Source organism: Aotus nancymaae, unplaced genomic scaffold (genome assembly GCF_030222135.1).
Source record: "Aotus nancymaae isolate 86718 unplaced genomic scaffold, 86718_ANA_hifiasm-v0.15.2.pri h1tg000003l, whole genome shotgun sequence".
Classification (NCBI taxonomy): Eukaryota; Metazoa; Chordata; class Mammalia; order Primates; family Aotidae; genus Aotus; species Aotus nancymaae.
Window position 1 is genome coordinate 1,916,040 of NW_026988414.1, and position 20,186 is coordinate 1,936,225.

Below are 20,186 nucleotides of genomic sequence, written 5' to 3' on the forward strand. Positions count from 1 at the left end.
TCACAGAGGGGAGACTTGGAAATGTTCTTTTAAGAGGCAGGAAGCAAACTAACTCTGGGAGGTCTGTACCTTCTATAGTCGAAGAAACTATGATCCTAACAATTTCTAGCAAGCTCCGTCTCTTGCTGATACAACTTTTCATGTCCATCAGAGTCCTGTTTCTAGGTTTGAAAACAACCATCTTAATTTTTCTGTTCTTAAGGGAAATTTATTACCACAATATGTAACTGGTTTTCTCAAATGACTAAAACAAAAACGGCTGCAGAAGAACATGATAGTGTGGTCCCATTTTTCTAAATGAATAAAAATAGTGGCCCGGTGCAGTGGCTCCTGCTTGTAATCCCAGCACTTTGGGAGGCAAAGACAGGTGGATCTCTTGAGCTCAGCGGTTTGAAACCAGCCTGGGCAACATGGCAAAACCCCATTTCTACTAAAAATACAAAAAGTTAGCAGGGCCAGGCTTGCTGGCTTACACCTATAATCCCATCACTTTGGGAGGCCAAAGCAGGTGAATCACCTAAGGTCAGGAGTTTGAGACCAGCCCGGCCAACATGGTGAAACCCCATCTCTACTAAAAATACAAAAATTAGCTGAGTGTGGTAGTGAGTGCCTGTAATCCCAGCTACTAGGGAGGCTGAGGCAGGAGAATCACTTGAACCTAGGAGGTGGAGATTGCAGTCAGCCAAGATGGCACCATTGCACTCCAGCATGGGCAGCAGAATGAGACTCCATTTCAAAAAAAAAAAAAAAAAAAAAAAAATTGGCCAGGTGTGGTGGTGTCTGTGCACCTATAGTCTCAGCTACTTGGTACTTGGGAGGCTGAGGTGGAAGAATCACCTGAGCCTGGGAAGTCAAGGCTGCAGTGAGACGAGATCATGCCACTGTACTCCAGCCTGGGCAATGGGAGTGAGATCCTGTCTCAAAAAAAAGCAAGTCAAAGGAGCAGGTATGGCAAATGCCTAGTGAAAAAAACCCAGAGAAATAACTACCAAGCTGTTAACAGTAATCACCATGGAGAGGGGGAAGATCAGTCTCCTATAGGGCTTGTGCTGTGTTTTGATAACCTGTGCAGTTTTGTTTTTGTTTTCACATCAAGCATGTGTTATTTTTCTGACTACTTAAAGCCAAATTTAAAACTAAAGTTAAAAAGATGCAACTCACCAGCTGGGCATGCCTATAATCTCAGCACTTTGGGAGGCCAAGGCGGGTGGATCACCTGAGGTCAGGAGTTCAAGACCAGCCTGACCAATATGGTGAAACCCTGTCTCTACTAAAAATACAAAAAAAAAAATGAGCTGGGCATGGTGGTGTGTGCCTGTAATCCCAGCTACTCAGGAGGCTGAGACAGGAGAATTGCTTGAACCTGGGGTTACAGTGAGCCGAGATTGCACCACTGCACTTAAGCCTGGGAAATAGAGGAAGACTGTCTCAAAAAAAAAAAAAAAATGTAACTCAGGTATTTAATTTCCCATTTTAAAAGACACAACTAGATTTTATAAAATGAAAGCCAGACATGGTGGTGTGCATAAGCAGTCCAAGCTATTCAGGTGGCCGAGGCAGGAGAATCTTTTGAACCCAGGAGTTGGAGTCCATCCTAAGACAACATAGAGAGACTCAGTGTTCAAAAAGAAAAAAGAAAAAAAGCAAGCCACACTGGCCAGGCACAGTGACTCATGCCTGTAATCCCAGCACTTTGTGAGACAGAGGCAGGAGGCTTACCTGAGGTCAGGAGTTCGAGACCAGTCTGGCCAACATGGTGAAACCCCGTCTCTACTAAAAATACAAAAATTAGCCAAGTGTAATGGTAGGCACCTGTAATCCCAGTGACTTGGGAAGCTGAGGCAGGGAGAATCATTTGAACCCGAGAGGCGGAGGTTGCAGTGAGCTGAAATTGTGCCACTGCACTCCAGCCTGGGTGACAGAGCGAGATTTTGTCTCAAAAAAAAAAGAAAAGAAAGAAAAGCCACACCACTCAGCTCCAGGTGGCACATCTTGTGCTTTCACCAATTCTTTGGAAGTTCATTTGCTCTACTCTTTGAATTGATTTTATTTATAGATTGAGGATTTTTTTTTTTACTTACCAAGACGTAATAATGTCTGAAAAGTTTCAGCTTTGCTAAGTTAATAGCAGCTAGAGAGAAGAAAGAAAACGAAGAGCTCGTTAACTTCTCATTTTTAAAAGCAGGCCTCATTCAGGCACCCTCTCAGTCAAGAGGCCACCTCTAATGCAGATGAGAACCATTCAGAGGCACATCATGTCTCTGGAATCAAGTCCGCTGGGTAGGCTCTCCTCCAATCACCAGGAAAAAATGTGGGAGCAGCATGGCCCCAGACATGAGCTGGAGCTGGCTTGCTCCAGCGATTCCCAGGGTCAGCAGCTGTAACCTGGCTATGGTGGGAGCATACTGACATCACAGGAATTGGCAGATGCTACAAATCAGGAATGTTTCCCCCCAGAGAGCCAGCATTAAACATTTCAGCTCTGCACAGAGCTGTGACCTCCACTGGGACTAGTCTCAAGTTGGTCCCAGAGAACCAGCTGAGGGAGCCTCCCACTAGCTGAGGGTGTAAATTCAATTAACCCACAGGTGTATTTTGCAAATTTCACTGAAGTTATCATTAAGTGACTTGTAATAAGCCCTTTCAGTACAGCCTTCCTGGCCAGATCCTATCTTCATGCATGCTCAAGGTCAGCCAAGCCAGGACAGCTAGCTTCCTGACACTGCCTGTGGCTCTGAAATATTGATGAGCAGAGGGAAGCCTGGCTCCCTGCCAGATCAGCAATCCTTTCATTCATCATAAACCTTCCTGCAGGAGGGAAATTAATTTTTCTTAATAGCATTCAATTACTGATTCAGTTTAAGAATGGGACTGTGGGTGGTGAAGGTTCAAATTTCCTCTTCCTCCTCCTTTGGGCTCATGATTAGTTGTGGGGCGGGGGGAATTCAGGCTTAGGATTCCAAAAGAAATTCCTGGAATCCTAAATTATCTTCAAGATGAATATCAACTAACAGAACCTCCTCTGGAAACCAAATGCATTAATGAGGGGACGCTCAAAAAGTCTCAGAGTTGAGAAGATAGAACACCTGCCCCTGGGGCTGCAGCGGATCATGCAGGCACACACATAACACCTGAAGATGAAAAATCACAGCAGCTTTCTTCTCTAGCAATGTCTATAGCAGTCTTGTTATTTTGAAAAAATTAAATCTCAGCCAGGCGCAGTGGCTCATACCTATCTGTAATCCAACACTTCGGGAAGCCAAGGTGGAGGATCCCTTGGGCCCAAGAGTCTGAGACTAGCCTGGGCAACAGGGTGAGACTCGTCTTTCAAAAGATTTAAGGCCAGGCGCGGTGGCTCACACCTGTAATCCCAGCACTTTGGGAGGCCGAGGCGGGTGGATCACGAGGTCAGGAGTTCAAGACCAGACTGGCCAACATGGTGAAACCCTGTCTCTACTAAAAAATACAAAAATTAGCTGGGCATGGTGGCTCAGGCCTGTAATTCCAGCTGCTTGGGAGGCTGAGGTAGGAGAATTGCTTGAACCGGGACCCGGAGGTGGAGGTTGCAGTGAGCCGAGACTGCACCACTGCACTCCAGCCTGGGCTACAGAGTGAGATTCCAACTCAAAAAAAAAAAAAAGAATTAAAAATCAGCTGAGTGTGCTGGCTACTTTGGTGGGGTAAGGCAGGAGGACTGCTTGAGTCCAGGAGTTTGAGACCAACCTGGGAAACACAGTAGAACCCCCATCCCTACAAAATACTAAAAAATAGGCCGGGCACAGTGGCTCACACCTGTAATCCCAGTACTTTAGGAGGCCAAGGTGGGCAGATCACCTAAGGTCAGGAGTTTGAGACCAGCCTGATCAACTTGGCGAAACCCCATCTCTACTAAAAATACAAAAATTAGCTGGGCATGATGGTGGGTGCCTGTAATCCCAGCTACTTGGGAGGCTGAGGCAGGAGAATTGCTTGAACCTGGGAGGCAGTGGTTGCAGTGAGCTGAGATCGTACCACTGCAGTCTCCAGCCTGGGTGACAGAGTGAGACTCTGTCTCAGAAAAAAAAAAAAAAAATTAGCTGGGTGTGGTGCCACGCACTTGTGGCCCCAGCTACTTGGGAAACAGAGGTGCCTGAGCACTGGAGATTGAGGTTGCAGTAAGCTGAAATCATGCCACTGCACTCCAGGCTGGATGACAGAAGGAACCCAGTCTCAAAAAATAACAGAAAAAGTAAATTAAAAATCAAACCTCTCTGGTTCTCATCTTTTCTTTTTTGTCGTTGTTGTTTTTTTTTTGAGAGAGGTCTCGCTCTGTCACCCAGGCTGTAGTGCAAGTGGCACAATCACAGTTCACTGCAGCCTTGACCTCCTAGACTCAAAAGATCCTTTCACTTGAGCCTTCCGAGTAGCTGGGACCATAGGTGTCTGCCACCATGCCCCACTAATTTTTGTATTTTTAGTAGAGATGCGGTTTCACTATGTTGCTAACTCCTGGGCGCAAGTGATCCGCCTGCCTCAGCCTCCTAAAGTGCTGGGATTACAGGTGTGAGACACTGTGTCTGGCCTCATCTCTTTTGTATTCAGTCAATACAAACTTACCAAGCCCCGACTCTGAGCCAGGCCCTGCGATACAGCAGTATACATGACAGCTGCACCCTCTACCCCCCGGGCAGCTGCCATCCTGCGAGGAGAGAAGGGCACTGAAACACAAATTATGCACTCACTGAGTGACAGGCACACACGGCCACTGCCGACAGGCCTGCGAGCAGATGCTCCTCCTCTCTGGGGGATGGGAAGGCCTTCTCAGAGGACAAGACATGAGAACTGAGAAGCATCAGATATCGATCATGACGCACTCCCAGGGATTTTAACCTTCACCCTCTGGGATGAACATTTTGTGTTCCTTTCTGGACGCACACCTGCTGCTCCCACTGGCAGGCGACAATGAAATGACCAGTTCACACTGTACTCTGCCCAGCAGCACAACCGGAACCATGGCCTTCCCAAACCAGTAAACAGTTCTTCAGCAAGAACACTCAATTCTTAACAGCTCCAACATTTAGACTGTTTAAATGATAAAAAATGCTTTAAAAGTCTCCTCTGAATTTTGCTTGCCTAAGTCCTGACAAACAAAACTCCTGTCTTGCTGCAACTGAGAAAATCAGCCAGACAGAGAAGTGTCATGTTTTCATTCCTGGGTTTCAAGGTGCCCTGACAGGGGTAAGCATGGGCTTCCAAGCCAGACCAGGGGAACAGGGTGAAAGAAAGGGCTTCCCAAAGGGCCTAAACACAGATCGGCAGTGAGCCAGGGTGGAGAAGGCAAGCGGGGAGAGTGCTGGGGAACAGCAGATGTGGAGGCTCAGAGGCGAGAGAGCTGCACATATAGGGAAGGAAAAGCAGCTCAAAGCGGTTGGACTGTGGAGAGCCTAGGAAATGGGGCAGGGCTGAGTAAAGGCACACATTCCGTAAGACACAGAAGACTGAGCTTCCGCTCCTGGTTGGTTCTGAGGGTCCCAGAGAACCTCTAAAGCAAGCTTGTCCAACCTGCAGCCCAGGACAGCTCTGAATGCAGTCCAACACAAATTCCTAAACTTTCTTAAAACATCATGAGATTTTTCTTTTTTGCAACTATTTTATTTATTTATCCTTTTAGTTAATCAGCTATTGGTAGTGTGTTTTACGTGTGGCTGAAGACAATTATTTTTCCAATGTGGCCCAGGGAAGCCATAAGATTGGACACTCCTGCTCTAAAGGGTTTGTTTTCTTTTTTCTATTTTTTTTTTTTTTTTTTTGAGATAGGGTCTCCCTCTGTCTCCCAGGCTGGAGTGCTGTGGCATGATCACAGTTCACTGAAGCCTCGACCTGCTGGACTTAAATGATCTTCCCAACTTAACCTCTCAAATAGCTGGGACTACAGGTGCACACCACTGCATCCAGCTAACTTCGTACAGAGAGAGGGTCTCACTATGTTGCTCAGGCTGGTCTCGAATTCCTGAGCTCAAGAAGGCCTCCCATCTGTTTCCCAAAGTGCTAGGATTGCAGGCGTGAGCAACCCTGCCAGCTGGTTTTTGTTTGTTTTTTAAACTAGTCAACAGCAGCAGTGAGAAGGAGGGAAAGAGCAGGAGGAGAAGTTCGATCTGTAATTATGAAGAATTGACAGAAGTCACAACCGCCTTCGAACTAGCCTCCCACAGGTTTTAGGCAGGGCAACACCATGATCAGGTCTACACTTGAGAATAATCCCTCTGTGGAGGAAAGACGGAGAGAAAAAAAAAAAAAAGAGCCCAAGTGAGTCAAAGACCTAGAGTCTGCGGAGACCCCTCTAAAAGGCAGTGAGACGTCCATCCATATGGAGCAATCAAGGTGTAGATGGGGCAGTGAACATCAGGCTGACCCCCCTGAGTGGCTGCTAGGAGAGAAGGAAGAGCAACAAGGCAATGAAGTTGAAGACAGCAGAGAGAATCTTAAGGTAAAGTCTGACGGGTCTGTCCTTTTCACAGCGAAGGAAATGAGGATGGGGAGGGGACTGAGAGAAAGCAAAGGGGTTAAGGCACTGCAGGTCTTAACCACTTAAGGACCAGGCTTGGGTGAGAGCAAAGGAGAGGAAGGCGCTACGCCTAGCACCTCCCTGGCATCATGCATCACCCTGTCACATCCTCCAGCCTCAGGAAGGACACTCTCTGATGGGAGGCGGGCTATGAGCTGTTCCATAAATGAGCCTGTACACCCCACACAGGCACCAATGAAGAAACATCACCACGCGCAGATGCTAGGCCATCTAGGTGCCAAGACTGACAAATGGACCTTGGGAACAAGTGCTGTCTAGCTCACAATTGTTTCCAAAACTCACCAGGCTGGCTCATGCCTATAATCCCAGGACTCTGGGAAGCTGAGGCAAGAGGATCGCTTGAGCCCAGGAGGGAGAGACCAGCCTGAGCAACACAGGGAGACCCTGTCTCTACTAAAAATAAACATAAATCAGCTGGACATGGTGGCACATGCCTGTAGTCCCAGCTACTTAAGAGGCTGAGGTGGGAGGGGAGGCTGAGGCCAAAGTGAGCTGTGATTGTGCCACTGCACTCCAGCCTGGGTGACAGAGTGAGACCCTTTCTCAGTAAAACAAGGAAAAAAAAAAACAGATAAAAAAAAAAGCCCACCAGTCATGATGACATAATTTCCAGTCACACATAGGACATTCCTTTATCGGACAGCAGTTGGCAGGGTTAGGGTTAGTGAAGCTCCCAATCCCTACACTGGAGCTCCAGTCGCAGCTGAAGCAGCAGAGGCAGGGACTGAGCTTACTCATGGAGTAAGAAAAAGGAGAGCAGGCCGGGCACGGTGGTTCACGCCTGTAATCCCAGCACTTTGAGAGGCTGAGATGGGAGGATTATGAGGTCAGGAGATCGAGACCATCCTGGCTAACATGGTAAAACCCCATCTCTACAAAAAATACAGAAAATTAGCTGGGCGTGGTGGCACAGGCCAGTAGTCCTAGCTACTTGGGAAGCTGAGGCAGGAGAATTGCCTGAAGTCGGGAGGCGGAGGTTGCAGTGAGCTGAGATTGTGCCACTGCACTGCCACTGCACTCCAGCCTGGGCAACAGAATGAGACTATGTCTCCAAAAAAAAAAAAAAAAAAGGAGAGCAGGGGGCTTTAAAGTTCAGGCCCTGCATAACTGAACATCCTGGGTTCAAATTCCAACTCTGCTGCTCACTGGCTGTGTGGCCTCAGATAAGTCAGCTAACCCTCTCTGAGCCTCAGTTTCTTCATCTGTTAAGGCAGGAGTAATGATACCTGCCCTTAGGGTTGCTAGGGGAATTAATGGGACAGTACACAGAAAGCAATCGGCTCGCAGTGAACAGCTGGCTACTTGCTTTGACAGTGTTAGTGTCATATAGAATTAGCCCAACACCAAATGTGGCATCTACTATGTCACAGTGGCTGCCACCTCTGGCAGGAATCCAGTGAGTAAAACTGGAACATATGTGGACCTGGGGACTGCCAGAGCGCCTGGGCTCTCCTGCAGGCAGTGCTACCATATGCACAGGATGAGTCAGGACGCCGAGCAGGGGCTGAGCCCGCTCTGAACAGGGTGAAAGCAGCATGATGCAGTGAGCAGCGAGGCGGCAGGTCGCAGCCTGGGGTCCCTCGCCTCCCTCCACTGTTCTTCCAAAGACTTTCCTAGACTTAGGAACGCGGACAGCCTGCTGCTCACGGGCTGTGGCGGGCTGGGTGCTGGGCCTCTATGGGAGTGAAGGCTCACCAAGGCTGGGCGGGCTATTTCTGATCTCACCACGAGGGGCAGCAAATATGGTGAAAGAATGAGCGTGGGGAGAGGAAAGAGGCTCCGGGCAGGATCCAGGAGGCCTGCCTTCCAGCCCTGCCCCGTCCCAGCTCGGTGGGCCTGCCCTTGGCCTGCCCCCTCTGTTTCCAGGCATCGATCTCCTCATGTGGAGGAGAATTCCTGTACAGCAATGGTTCTTAATGGGGGTGAGCACCAGAATCACTCGGAGAACTTTAAGTATAGATGCCCAGGCCGCCTCTGCCCCCTCCCATCTTATGGAATCGGGTCCAGCTATGAAGACTCTGAAACCTCTGCAGGGGAGAGGGGAAGAAGGAGACAGGGGTGGGAAGGGACATCATGTCCACCTGCTCCAGGGGCTCCTATAAGGCTGACCTCTTGTGGGTTCTTCTCCCTCCAACTCACTCTCAGGAAAATGACCACGCCCCTCAATTCTGGCAAATACTTCTTACTGATGAGAAAAGGACCAGTGCCCACTGAGGCAGGAAATGCCACAGCCCATGCAAATGCCCCACAAGTCAATGCTCTCCCTGATTCAGCAGCAAAAGAGCCAACGCCCCCATGGGGCACAGGAGGTGCTGCCCCTGCCCTAGATGGTACTCCTTCCTCTTTGAGTGAAAAAGGAACTAGGAAGGCCAGCAAGGAGACAGATCATCCCCTCATTCCCAGCTGACTTCCCAGGAGGATCCTGGAACTTCAAAAAGGACAAAAACAGCAGCACTGGTCGTTGCCATAAATTGTGTGATCACCATGTGCCAGGGGTCGAGCAGGGCACCTCTCATGCTTCATCTCACGATGACCTCTGTGAGGGAAGCAGGCCTATGACGCACTCAGGCCTGGAGAAGTTTAATTACCAAAGTTCCCCAGCTTGTAAGTGGAGAGGCCAACACGCAAACCCAAGTCCACCTCCCTCCAAGGACCAGCTTAACACCTACGCTTCAGGCTAAGTGAAAGGCGGTCCAGAACCTTCAAGTCCACTGGCGGTTCAGGACAACACAGTCATGACTCAAAATGCTGGGCAATGCCCAAGAGCAGGCAGCAATCCTTTCTAAGGAGTTTATACCACATGATTTATGGGACACACAGAAGCAAAGGTCCACAACAGCCACTTAAAAGGTGAAAAATTTCCGAAACAATCCTTCCCTGGGTGTAAGGTCAGCACAGAGCCTGGCAACACCCCCACCTACTCTTTATCCTTGTTGTCTGCTTCCTCTCTGCTGTGCTTCAGAGGGAACTTTGAGTCAAACACAAAAATTAAAGAAATAAAGACGACAGACAGCCTGGCTGGCGTTAAGAGTACCTCTGACTCACTCTGAGTCTTGGCATTTCCACAATCTGCTTAAGCCCTGGGCTCCAGCTCACTCAGCATGGGGGACAGAGGAGCTTCCCCCGTTTGTGGTCCGGCATGGGCCTGAAAGTCTGGCTTCTCTCAGTCACCAGAAAGACACCAAAGGATACAGGCCATGTGCTGACCTGGGACCACACCGGCCTGAAATGCCCCTTCTGGGAAGGGTTTAGTTCACGAGCTGCCCTCTGGCCTCCACCAAAAAAAGATCCCACTAATCCCACTCAAAGACCATTATCAGGAGCAAGTATGGGAAAGACTGCGAGTAGTCAGGAACTACACAGAGCGTGAAATTCTCTGATCTTCAAAATGTTGAGTCATGTGAAAATGAATCAAAAATACATTTCTGGCTAGGCACGGTGGCTCACGCCTGTAATCTCAACACTATGGGAGGCCGAGGCGGGCAGATCACCTGAGGTCAGGAATTCGAGACCAGCCTGGCCAACACAGTGAAACCCTATCTCTACTAAAAATACAAAAATTAGCCAGGCGTGGTGGCGGGTGCCTGTAATCCCAGCTACTCGGGAGGCTGAGGCAGGAGAATCACTTGCACCTGGGAGGCAGAGACTGCAGCAAGCCAAGATTGCACCATTGCACTCCAGCCTGAGCAACAAGAGCAAAACTCTTGTCTCAAAAAAAAAAAAAAATACATTTCCAATTTCCAATACACATTTGAAGCAATGACCCAGGAGATACCAAAAGTCATCAAACTGAACAGTTAAGGACTGTGCATCTTAAACAAAATTATATCTTAAATGATAAATACAGAGAATCAGAGAAAAGCAACAGAAACAGCTCCTGACAGTAGAACTAAAGACCACACAATACCAGGAAAGGCTAGCTCTGAAAAGGACTTCTGCTGTCAAGCCTGTTAGGTTTCTAGCTCCTCTTTACCTTCAATTCTAGAACCACAATGCGCCAAAGGCATTGCAAGAGGGTGGTGTGCAAAGGGCCACGCCAGTCTCAGACCTGGCTCTCAGCAGTCTCTCCTGTTTCTCTGCCAGCTGCAGCCAGCAGCCGCAATGCTGTGAGCTCTGCCAGGGAGACTTGGGATGCGACACTGCAGCTGGGCTGAGGTGCACAGCACCCCCACCCCTCCTATCCACTGCACACAGTCAGTCAGCAGTGAGCTAGGTGATGATGAAGGTCAGACTTCCCAATGCTTGATGACAAAGGCTGGTTAATAGCAGGCAAAACCTTCTCAGTAAGAGAATCTGACCTTCCCTAAATACTGCAGTCATCAATTGAGAAGAGCTGGTTCTCAACGATGTCCCAAGACCCATGGAAACCACATGCATGTTAACACCTGTAGGGAGAAGAACCAAGCCCAGACAGATCCAGGGAGGGTATGCCACCACGGACCACTAACCAGACCCTCTTGGTGGCTGTGGGCCCCAAAAAGTACTAGATTCCCAACACTTTAAAGGCCTAAAAAAACCTGGCAATGTGTCCAAGACAAGGCTGCTCCTCAGCCAGATGATATGATAGGCCTCTGCTTTTGGGGGTAGCTTATATGAACTCAAGAGTGGTATCACTGGTTAATGAATTATTTCATAACGTTGATCAGAAGCTGTGATTCAGTTGATGGCATTACAAGGATATAATGCAATCTGCTAAGGAAAAGTAACAACAAGAGGGTTTTGGTGATTAAAAAAATTTTAAATCACTGTATTAAACCAGCTTAATAAAAAACACATATCGGCCGGGCGCAGTGGCTCACGCCTGTAATCCCAACACTTTGAGAGGCCGAAGCAGGCAGATCGCCTGAGCCCCTCCCTAGTAGCTGGGATTATAGGCGTGCGCCACCATGCCCGGCTAATTTTTGTATTTTTAGTAGAGACAGAGTTTCACCATCTTGGCCAGGCTGGTGTTGAACTCGTGACCTTGTGATCTGCCCGCCTCAGTCTCCCAAAGGCTGGATTACAGGTGAGAGCCACTGTGACTGGCCTATTTTTTCTTTTAAAGAAAAGAAAAAACACCAAAGCAGAACTGCTCTTTGAGGTCCTTTCCAGTGGAAATGACAGAAAAGAGAAAGCAAGAAAAAAAAATGAGAGAAAAAAAGGGAGAGGATCTCTCCTAGTAATGAGTCCTTCCAGGGCAGTCTCACATCATAAAGAGGCTGGTGCGTTCCTATCCAAATCATTGTAGAAGAGTAAAAAGATGATTTAAATTAATGTAAGTAAGAGGTCATTAAATCTGGGGTCCATGAATTCCATGATACTCCATGGAAAACTCTCCGTAGACATGGGGAAGTCTACAGCTCTCACTAGATTCTAAAATCGGTCTATTATTCCCCAAAGGGATAAAAACCACCAATCAAGGAAAGCCAGGATGAAAAATAAGAATATATAAACATGAGTTGCAGCCATGATGCACACAATGATTATTTCTCTTCTTGTCTTCCCTAGTAAGTTTCTTGTTAGGTCTGTTTATATGAACACACCCAAATACAACAGAGTTCTTTGGCATAAGCTGCCCTGGGCTAACGAACATCTTAAATAACCACAAGCATCTGGCCAACTAAGCCTGAAATAAGCTCAACAGGCAAAGGAAGAAAAGAACCAGACACACTTTCACTCGTCCTCACATCCCCATGGCTATGAGAGACTCAATAAGCCTCATCTCTAACACAACAGTTTCCCACCTTTTGGTCTGAAGACCTCTTCACACTTTTAAAAGTTCTTGAAGACCCCAAGTTTTTTTGTTAATATGATTACATCTATAAATATGCATCAGAAAGTAAAACAGGATGGGTCCAGTGGCTCACACCTGTAATCCTAGCCCTTTGAGAGACTGAGGCAGGAGGACAGCTAGAGGCCAGGGGTTCAAGGTCAGCCTGGGCAATATGGTGAGACTCCATCTCTACAAAAAAAGTTAAAAGATGAGTGCACACCTGTAATTCTAGCTACTTGAAGACTGAAATGAGAAGATCACATGAGCCTAGAAGTTTGAGGTTACAATGAACTATGATCACATCACTGCTCTCCAGCCTGTGTGACACAGTAGGACACGTCTCTAAAATTAATTAATTAATTTTTTTTTTTTTGAGATGGATTCTCACTCTGTTGCCTAGGCTGGAGTGCAATGGCATGATCCCAGCTCACTGCAACCTCCACCTCCCAGGTTCAAGCAATTCTCTGTCTCAGCCTTCCAAGTAGCTGGGATTACAGGCGCCTGCCACCACACCTGGCTAATCCACATCAGGCTAATTTTTTTTTTTTTTTTTTTTTTTTTAGTAGAGACGAGGTTTCACCATGTTGGCCAGGCTGGTCTTGAACTCCTGACCCCATGATTCACCTGCCTCGGCCTCCCAAAGTGTTGGGCTTATGGGCGTGAGCCACTATGCCCGGACTAATGAATAATTAAAAAAAAAAGAAATTTCAGAAATATTTAATTCATTCAAAAGTAACAAAAATAAACTCATTACATGTTAACCTAAGCAACATTTTCTGTTAAAAATTAAAAAAAAAAAAACTTTTTTTTTTTTTTTTTTTTTTTTTGAGATGGACTCTTACTCTGTTGCCCAGGCTGGAATGTAGTGGCATGATCTTGGCTCACCGCAACCTCCATCTCCTGTGTTCAAGCAATCCTTCTGTCTCAGACTCCTGAGTAGCTGGGATTACAGGTGTGTGCCACCATGCACAGCTAATTTTTGTATTGTTAGTAGAGACAGGGTTTCACCACGTTGGCCAGGCTGGTCTTGAACTCCTGACCTCAGGTGATCGGTCTGCCTTGGCCTCCCAAAGTGCTGAGATTACAGACGTAAGCCACTACGCCTGGCCCCAAAATAAAAAAACCTCTTTTCTAAAAAAAAATAGTAATAATGAGAAGAGTGGAATTATTTTCCATTTTTGTAATTCTCTTTAATGTCTAGCTGAATAAGATGCAGCTGGGTCCTCATCTTTGATTCAATCAGCATTCAATTTGCTGTGAGGGAGCATTTGGTTGAAATATATGAAGAAAATCTGGCCCCATACAGACAGATGTAGGACTTTTCAGATTACTGTGAATAGTCTGTGATTCTGTACTAAAACCTGACAAGTGGTAGCTTCTGAAGATGAGGGAGGTGGGGACTCTGAACTGTATCAATGAACTTTCCACACTCTTACATTAAACTCCACTGGTCCATCGTGCTCTTTCAGGAGCGCTTTTGCCCCTGAGCATGACTATGGAGCATCCTGCCACTGGCTGCATGGAGCTCGCTGTTTCAGAGCATTATATAGATCTCTCAGATACAGAAACATTATAGAATTTTTTAAAAATTACATTTTTGGTATCACCTCTGCTTACATCAGAAGTCTTATTTTTTTTTAATTATTATTTCCTTATCCACTTGACATCTGAAGAAGTCTTATAAGAAGTGGGAAACTAGCCAGCCATGGTGGCTCATGCCTATAATCCCAGCACTGTGGGAGGCCGAGGTGGGCGGATCACTTGAGGTCAGAGTTTGAGATCAGCTTAGGCAACAAAGTAAGACCCCATCTCCACAAAAAATACAAGAATTAGCCACGCATGGTGGCAAAGACCTATAGTCCCACCTACTCAGGAGGCTGCAGTGGGAGGCTAACTTGAGCCTAGGAGGTCGAGGCTGCAGGGAGCTGAGATTGTGCCACTGCACTCCAGCCTGAGTGACAGCCAGACCCTGTCTCAAAAAAAAAAAAAAAAAAAAAGAACTGGGGAACTGTCAGTTAGGAAACTGTCAGGCTTACAGGGATAAATACAAGTTTTCCTTTATCACTGGCAACAAATACTGTTAGTTGTTTTTCTTGAAGTAATATGTTCACTTCGTTCATTTTCAAGAAAATGTCCACCAAAAACCCAAGGCTGTGTAACCATAACAGTCAGTCATTCTTTCAGATAAAAGCAGCTTGGCCAGGCACAGTAGCTCATGCCTGTAATCCCAGTACTCTGGGAGGCCTAGGCAAGCAGATCACTTGAGCTCAGGAGTTCAAGACAAGCCTGGGCAATATGGCAAAATCCTACCTCTACAAAAAATACAAAAATTAGCCGGGCATGGTAGCTCATGCCTGTAGTCCCAGCCATTTTGAGAGCTGAGGTGAGAGGATCGCTTAGGCCCAGAAGGTTGAGGCTGCAGTAAGACAGGAGTACACCACTGGACTCCAGCCTGGGCAACAGCGCAAGACCCTGTCTCAAAAAAATAAATAATAAAAAAATAAAATAAAAGCAGCTAGTTCAGCCTGCAATTCAAACAACTGCACAGGCACTTTCCCTCCAGGCCGCAGCCATCACACTCCAGGCCCACAGCATGCTTATGCACACCGCCCATGCTGTCTCACAGAGCATTAAAAGGCACGGGTTGAGATGTAATCGCATGAACAGTTTTATTATTTCAAGACCATTCTTAAGTGATGTGAGCCTTTTTGACCCCCTGTGAGGAGGTGACAGTAAAGAATGCAGTGGCTGCCCGTAGAGTCTGGTGCCATAGCCTTAAATCACGTGAGAGCGCTGGCAATTTTACCCACCACTGCTTTTCACCATCAGGCAAATGCCAACAGTACAAGAGACTAATACCATATGATTACGAAAATATGATTATGAAAATAGTTTTGACCCTGAGGACCCCCTTGAGAACCGCTAACCCTAAAAAATGCCTTGCACGGCCGCGGCTACTTTCAGAGCATGGCGGCACCCTGGAATGAAGCCGTTCCTCCATCACCTCGGCAGCAGCCAACTGGGATTGTTTAAATACTTCTGAAGCTCACATAAAAGCTCAGGCTCTTCAGAATACATCTTTCCTCAGAAACACAAGGCCAAAAAAAGGATGGTCAGCAGCAGAGACTGTTAATTAAATTTACGGCGTGTATCTCGAGCCAGTCCTATAAGGTAATGACACTGGAGAAAGAGAAGGGAACAGGGATGCGAGCTCAAGGGCAGTCAGAGCCAGTAAATCTCGGCAGGCGAGACGGAATGGAGTCAGCACTAGGTGTGTCTGCGCGAGACTCAATTAAGCTCCCTCTCAGAGGATGCAGTGCAGCTGAGTCTCAGTGACCAAGGACTTGAGAGAAGCCACAGTGTGTGACAGGAGAGACAAAGAGCAGCTTAAGGACAGTGGGCAGATTCGGCCTCAATGTTTCCCTTTAGATTTCCATCAGGTTTGGTCAAAAGGAATCCAGACACAAATAAACTAACAAAAGCCAGACACTCTCTGAAAGCTATATTCACCCCAAATGCAGGAAGGAAAACTACAAATAGCATTTCTCTCACTTGCAATTACTGGGTTGGAACTACCTCTACACTTAAAATGAGATTCTTTGCCATAGTGGTTTTTTGTTGTTGTCGTTGTTTCAGACAGGGTCTGGCTCTGCTGCCCAAGCTGGAGCACAGTGGTGCAATCTCAGCTCACTGTAGCCTTGACCTCCTGGGCTCAAGTGATCTCACCTCACCGTCCCAAATAGCTGGGACTACAGGCGTGTACCATCAAGCCTGGCTAATTTTTTAATTTTTTTGTAGGCTGGTCTGCCAGTTCTTTGATTTTTGGTAGAGATGGGATATCTCCATGTTGCCCAAGCTGGTCTCAAACTCCTGGTCTCAAGCAATCCTCCTGCCTCAGCCTCCCAAAGTGCTAGGATTATAGGAATGAGCCACCATGGCTGGTGTAAAAATGAGATTCTTAAGCCCAAAATGCCAGATGCAGTGGCTCACACCTGTAATCCCAGCACTTTGGGAGGCCTTGTGAGGCAAAAGGATGGCTTGAGGTTAGGAGTTTAAGACAAGCCTGGGCAACATAGTGAGACCCCATCACTACAAAAATTTTAAATTAAAAAAAAAAAAAAAATCCCAAGTTACTGTCAAGGCCATGCAATGAGTCACTGGAATGATGAGCCTGAGAACAGGAAACAGAATGTCAGGCTCCATCCAGCAAAGCTTCCAAATCTAATAGGAGATATGATTGCTCATGGCCTGTGTGCTCCCAGTTGCCTCCACATCTCAGGAGGAGTGAATCGAGGGGAGCACAGAGGGTGGATGGGGCCATGGGTCCCAGAACCAGCGACTAGCAGCGTGCTCACTCCTACTTTCCTGCAAGCTTCACAGCACACGGCCGCCCCGCAGTCACACCCGAGGGTGGCTCCAGCACAAAGGGCCATTCCTGAGACCTCTCTGCAGGCGAAGCTTCAGCTGGGAACACGGCTGCTCTGGGTCTGGGAATTTTGTAAGCATAACCATTTTTCAGGGTGCAGAGTGACGCCAAAAGCATCTCGCAGCCTCAATCAATTCAGGGAAACATGAATCAAAACGATACCCCCGTTCTAATCTGCTCTGTCCTTCTTTCAGAGGGCTTGTGATATATGCTGATGAGAAATGGGTGCTTCCTTAGCAGATGTCTTCCTAAGAAAGGGGAATGTGAACCCTGGTTTACCTATGCGACTTCCTGCTCTTAGATTCGCTCTCTGCTGAAGAGGTCCCATGCTGCCACCTGCTGGAAAAAAATGAGAAACTGCCTTGTGTGCCCAGGCCATGACAAACGCATTCCTGTTGAAGAAAGTTACCCTTTACTACAGATGCTGGGGGACAACGCTGACCCCATGCTGCCTCACCTGCTGTGTCATCTACTCCAGACAGGGCACCTTACTAAGATCCTCAGCTACCAACCAACCTCAGGTGGAATAAATGGTCCCAGCGGCAGACACCACGGTCACCCCAAGCTCACGAGATGGAAGAGTGAAGAGGCAGGCGAGTCAGGAGGCTGAAGCAGGGGTCGGGGAGGAGGTGAAGAAGGCAGGAATTCACCAAGGGGCAGGATGGAGCAAGGAGAAACACACAGGTAAGCTTTGCCAATGGAAAACACTGCCCTTGGGATTTTTTTATACACTTTTAGCCAAACAGCTGGAAGAACCAATGAGAAATACAGAAGTGTCTAAGATGAAAAAGTTAAAACAGTCTCATCATGACTTAATAAAATAAGAAAAATCCTACCTGTTCACCAAGTTACAATATAATAGAATTACCTTCTTATATAATAGGAATAGAAGAAAAATAAGGACAAGAATATCCCCAAACAGGCTGGGCACAGCGGCTCACACCTGTACTCCCAGCACTTTGGGAGGCTGAGGCAGGTGGACCACTTGAGGTCAGGAGTTTGAGATCAACCTCGCCAATGTGGTGAAACCCCATCTCTACTAAAAACACAAAACTTAGCCAAGTGTGGTAGCAGGCACCTGTAATCCCAGCGACTCAGGAGACTGAGGAAGGAGAATTGCTTGAACCCAGAAGGCAGAGGCTACAGTGAGCAGAGATCACACCACTGCACTCCAGCAGCTTGGGTAACAGAGAGAAACTCTGTCTCAAAAAAAAAAGAACATTTGCTTATAGCCATTGCTGGAAATATTGGGGGAAAAAAAAAAAAAGAACATGCCCAAACAATTATCCCCGGAGGCGGATTTGTATTTCCTGACTTGAGTTTTTCTACTAATGGTAGGATGCTTTCCTGGGCTCCAAGAAAGGCTATATAGCCAGGCTAGAAGCAAAATCTCTGCGACTCCTGCTAAAATCCACTGAAAAGAACCTATCACAAGACACTCCAGAGGGAAAAGAAGGGAACCTAGCGCCTTTGAGGGATAAAATGAGAAAACGAGAGAAGGGCTATTCCCAGGACTAGAAAGAAAACAAACGCCGGCGCAGGTCACAGAAGCCGAGTGGGCCTTGGGAGACTGGTCTCTGAGCACTGACCAAAGCTCCTGGCCTGGGTGAGACTTGCACACAGGCTGCCCAGAAGCAAGAGCGACGTGAGCCTGGACAGCAGGATGCCATACTATCTGTTCCAGGCCCAAACTGGCGAGATCCTCCGGAATACTGTGCCCTAAATAACAACCTAGGGCTGACCCTGGCGTGAAGCTCAAAGTCATGTTTAATTCAACTAAAAGAAATAATGTTATTAGTTGCATACCAGGTTTATGAAGTAAGATTTACAGCCACTACACATTTTCCAAATTTTCTAAAATGAATCTACACTGGCTTTATAATCAGAAATAAGGTCAGCAACAAAACTTTATTAACAACAAAAACCTGTTTATTATTCATAACTTGCCTTAAAGAATGTTAATATCCACACTGGGCGTATAATACCACGGATCGAGGCAGTTCTGGGCTTTGGGAGAGACAGCACTGCCCCTTACACCCTTGGGGTCTGAAATTCCCACTGGTGCCATGGCAGCCTGTGGTCATGAACATTATTCAAATAAGCCCAGAACCACACAAAACATTTTCTTTTCAGCTTCTCTTCTGACTTAAGAGGCATGACTGGAAAATCAAAGAGATGCAAAAGGGCTATAAAGGGCACAACCATTTCATATCAGGTAGTTTTCAAGGTTCCTTCTGTCATCAGAGTCTCACTTTAAATTAACACCGACACATCTATTTTGAAAGTGTGTGAAATCAGCAGCCAGAGCTCCTTATACGTAGCCATCTCCAATCCATTACCCTCCTGTTCTCACAGTGAAGTGTTATCTGGCCCTTCCAAGACAAGATTTTCTCTTCCTGACTCAGTTCTGAGAAGGTGACAATCACAATCACGAGTGGAAATGAAATGAATCATCTTAATAAGCAGCAGTCACCCCCGGCCTCCTCCTCATACAACTGGTGCTGCACCTCCTTCTCCAAACCATCCCTGGCTGCTCTCAGGAAGTGGGCCGCAGGCCTCCCCTAGCTCACTTCCCAGGAAGACAGCATCTTGAGACCACAGGCTGCCCCTACTCCTCCACAGTTCCCCAGCATGGGGGTTCAGAGCAAGCTGAACAACACAAAATGAACACGAGGGAACTTACCTTTTCCATCTGTTGCTGATGCTTCTTGCAAATGTCTGATTGACCTAAAAATAAACGTTTAGAGAACAGAAAGTTAGCTGACAAATCTGCACTCCTCTCTCTTTCCAGCTCAGTAACTTGGGGCCGTGAATTCTTCAATTATATGCTGAAAGGTTGGACTAAATAACTTTAGAGCACTCTCCCTAAAACGGAGGATGGTGGATAATCAACATGTCTGAGAGGTAAAGTCGCCCTCTGCTGGCCAAATCTGTGGCAGTAAGTCTAGCAGAAACCAGTGTGAGGAGAAAATGAAACTCCACTCCCACAACCATCCCCCTACCCAACACTCCCACGACAATGGAGCCTCACTGAGCCTATCTGCCACAAGGAGAGAATAAACCCAAAAGAAAGTCACCAGCTGACTTCTAGAGTTTAAGTCCAGGAGCTGTGAATATGCAGCTCCATGCAAACTCATTTCATTGAGTGGAGATTTTTAATATTGCTGAAAAATGCCAGCCTGCAGGGGCAATTTTAGGCTGTGATGTGCTGGTAACTAATGACCATCATTAAGTTCAGGCAGGGGAACATTAACATTATTACAGAAGCAGCAGGTGAGAAGTGGAGGCACCATGCAAAGCCACCAATGGAGAGACTGGCCTGAGGGATGAGCAGGGCACAGGCAGACAGGGCTGCGCCGTCACTCACTCTAGTCAGCAAATCGATTACTTTTCCTAAATCCTCCGTAATTTACTCACCCGTGAGAGGGGCTACCTGCTTGAGA

The 20,186-nt window shown here is 47.1% G+C and overlaps 1 protein-coding gene across 6 annotated transcripts in view; it reads right to left on the reverse strand.

Moving 5' to 3' along the window:
- GPR107 (G protein-coupled receptor 107) overlaps positions 1 to 20,186 on the reverse strand; it is a 78,815-nt gene that overhangs the window by 9,924 nt on the left and 48,705 nt on the right. For 2 of the 6 annotated variants that reach the window (XM_064377040.1, XM_064377036.1), the window contains 3 exons: positions 19,427 to 19,470; positions 17,023 to 17,082; positions 2,082 to 2,131 (listed from right to left, as the gene is read on the reverse strand). In XM_064377040.1, the coding sequence (XP_064233110.1) occupies positions 2,082 to 2,131; positions 17,023 to 17,082; positions 19,427 to 19,470 (154 nt within the window). Of the gene's footprint in view, positions 1 to 2,081; positions 2,132 to 12,413; positions 12,507 to 17,022; positions 17,083 to 19,426; positions 19,471 to 20,186 lie in introns of all 6 variants that reach the window. The other 4 variants (XM_064377042.1, XM_064377035.1, XM_064377048.1 and 1 more) reach the window with 3 other exon arrangements.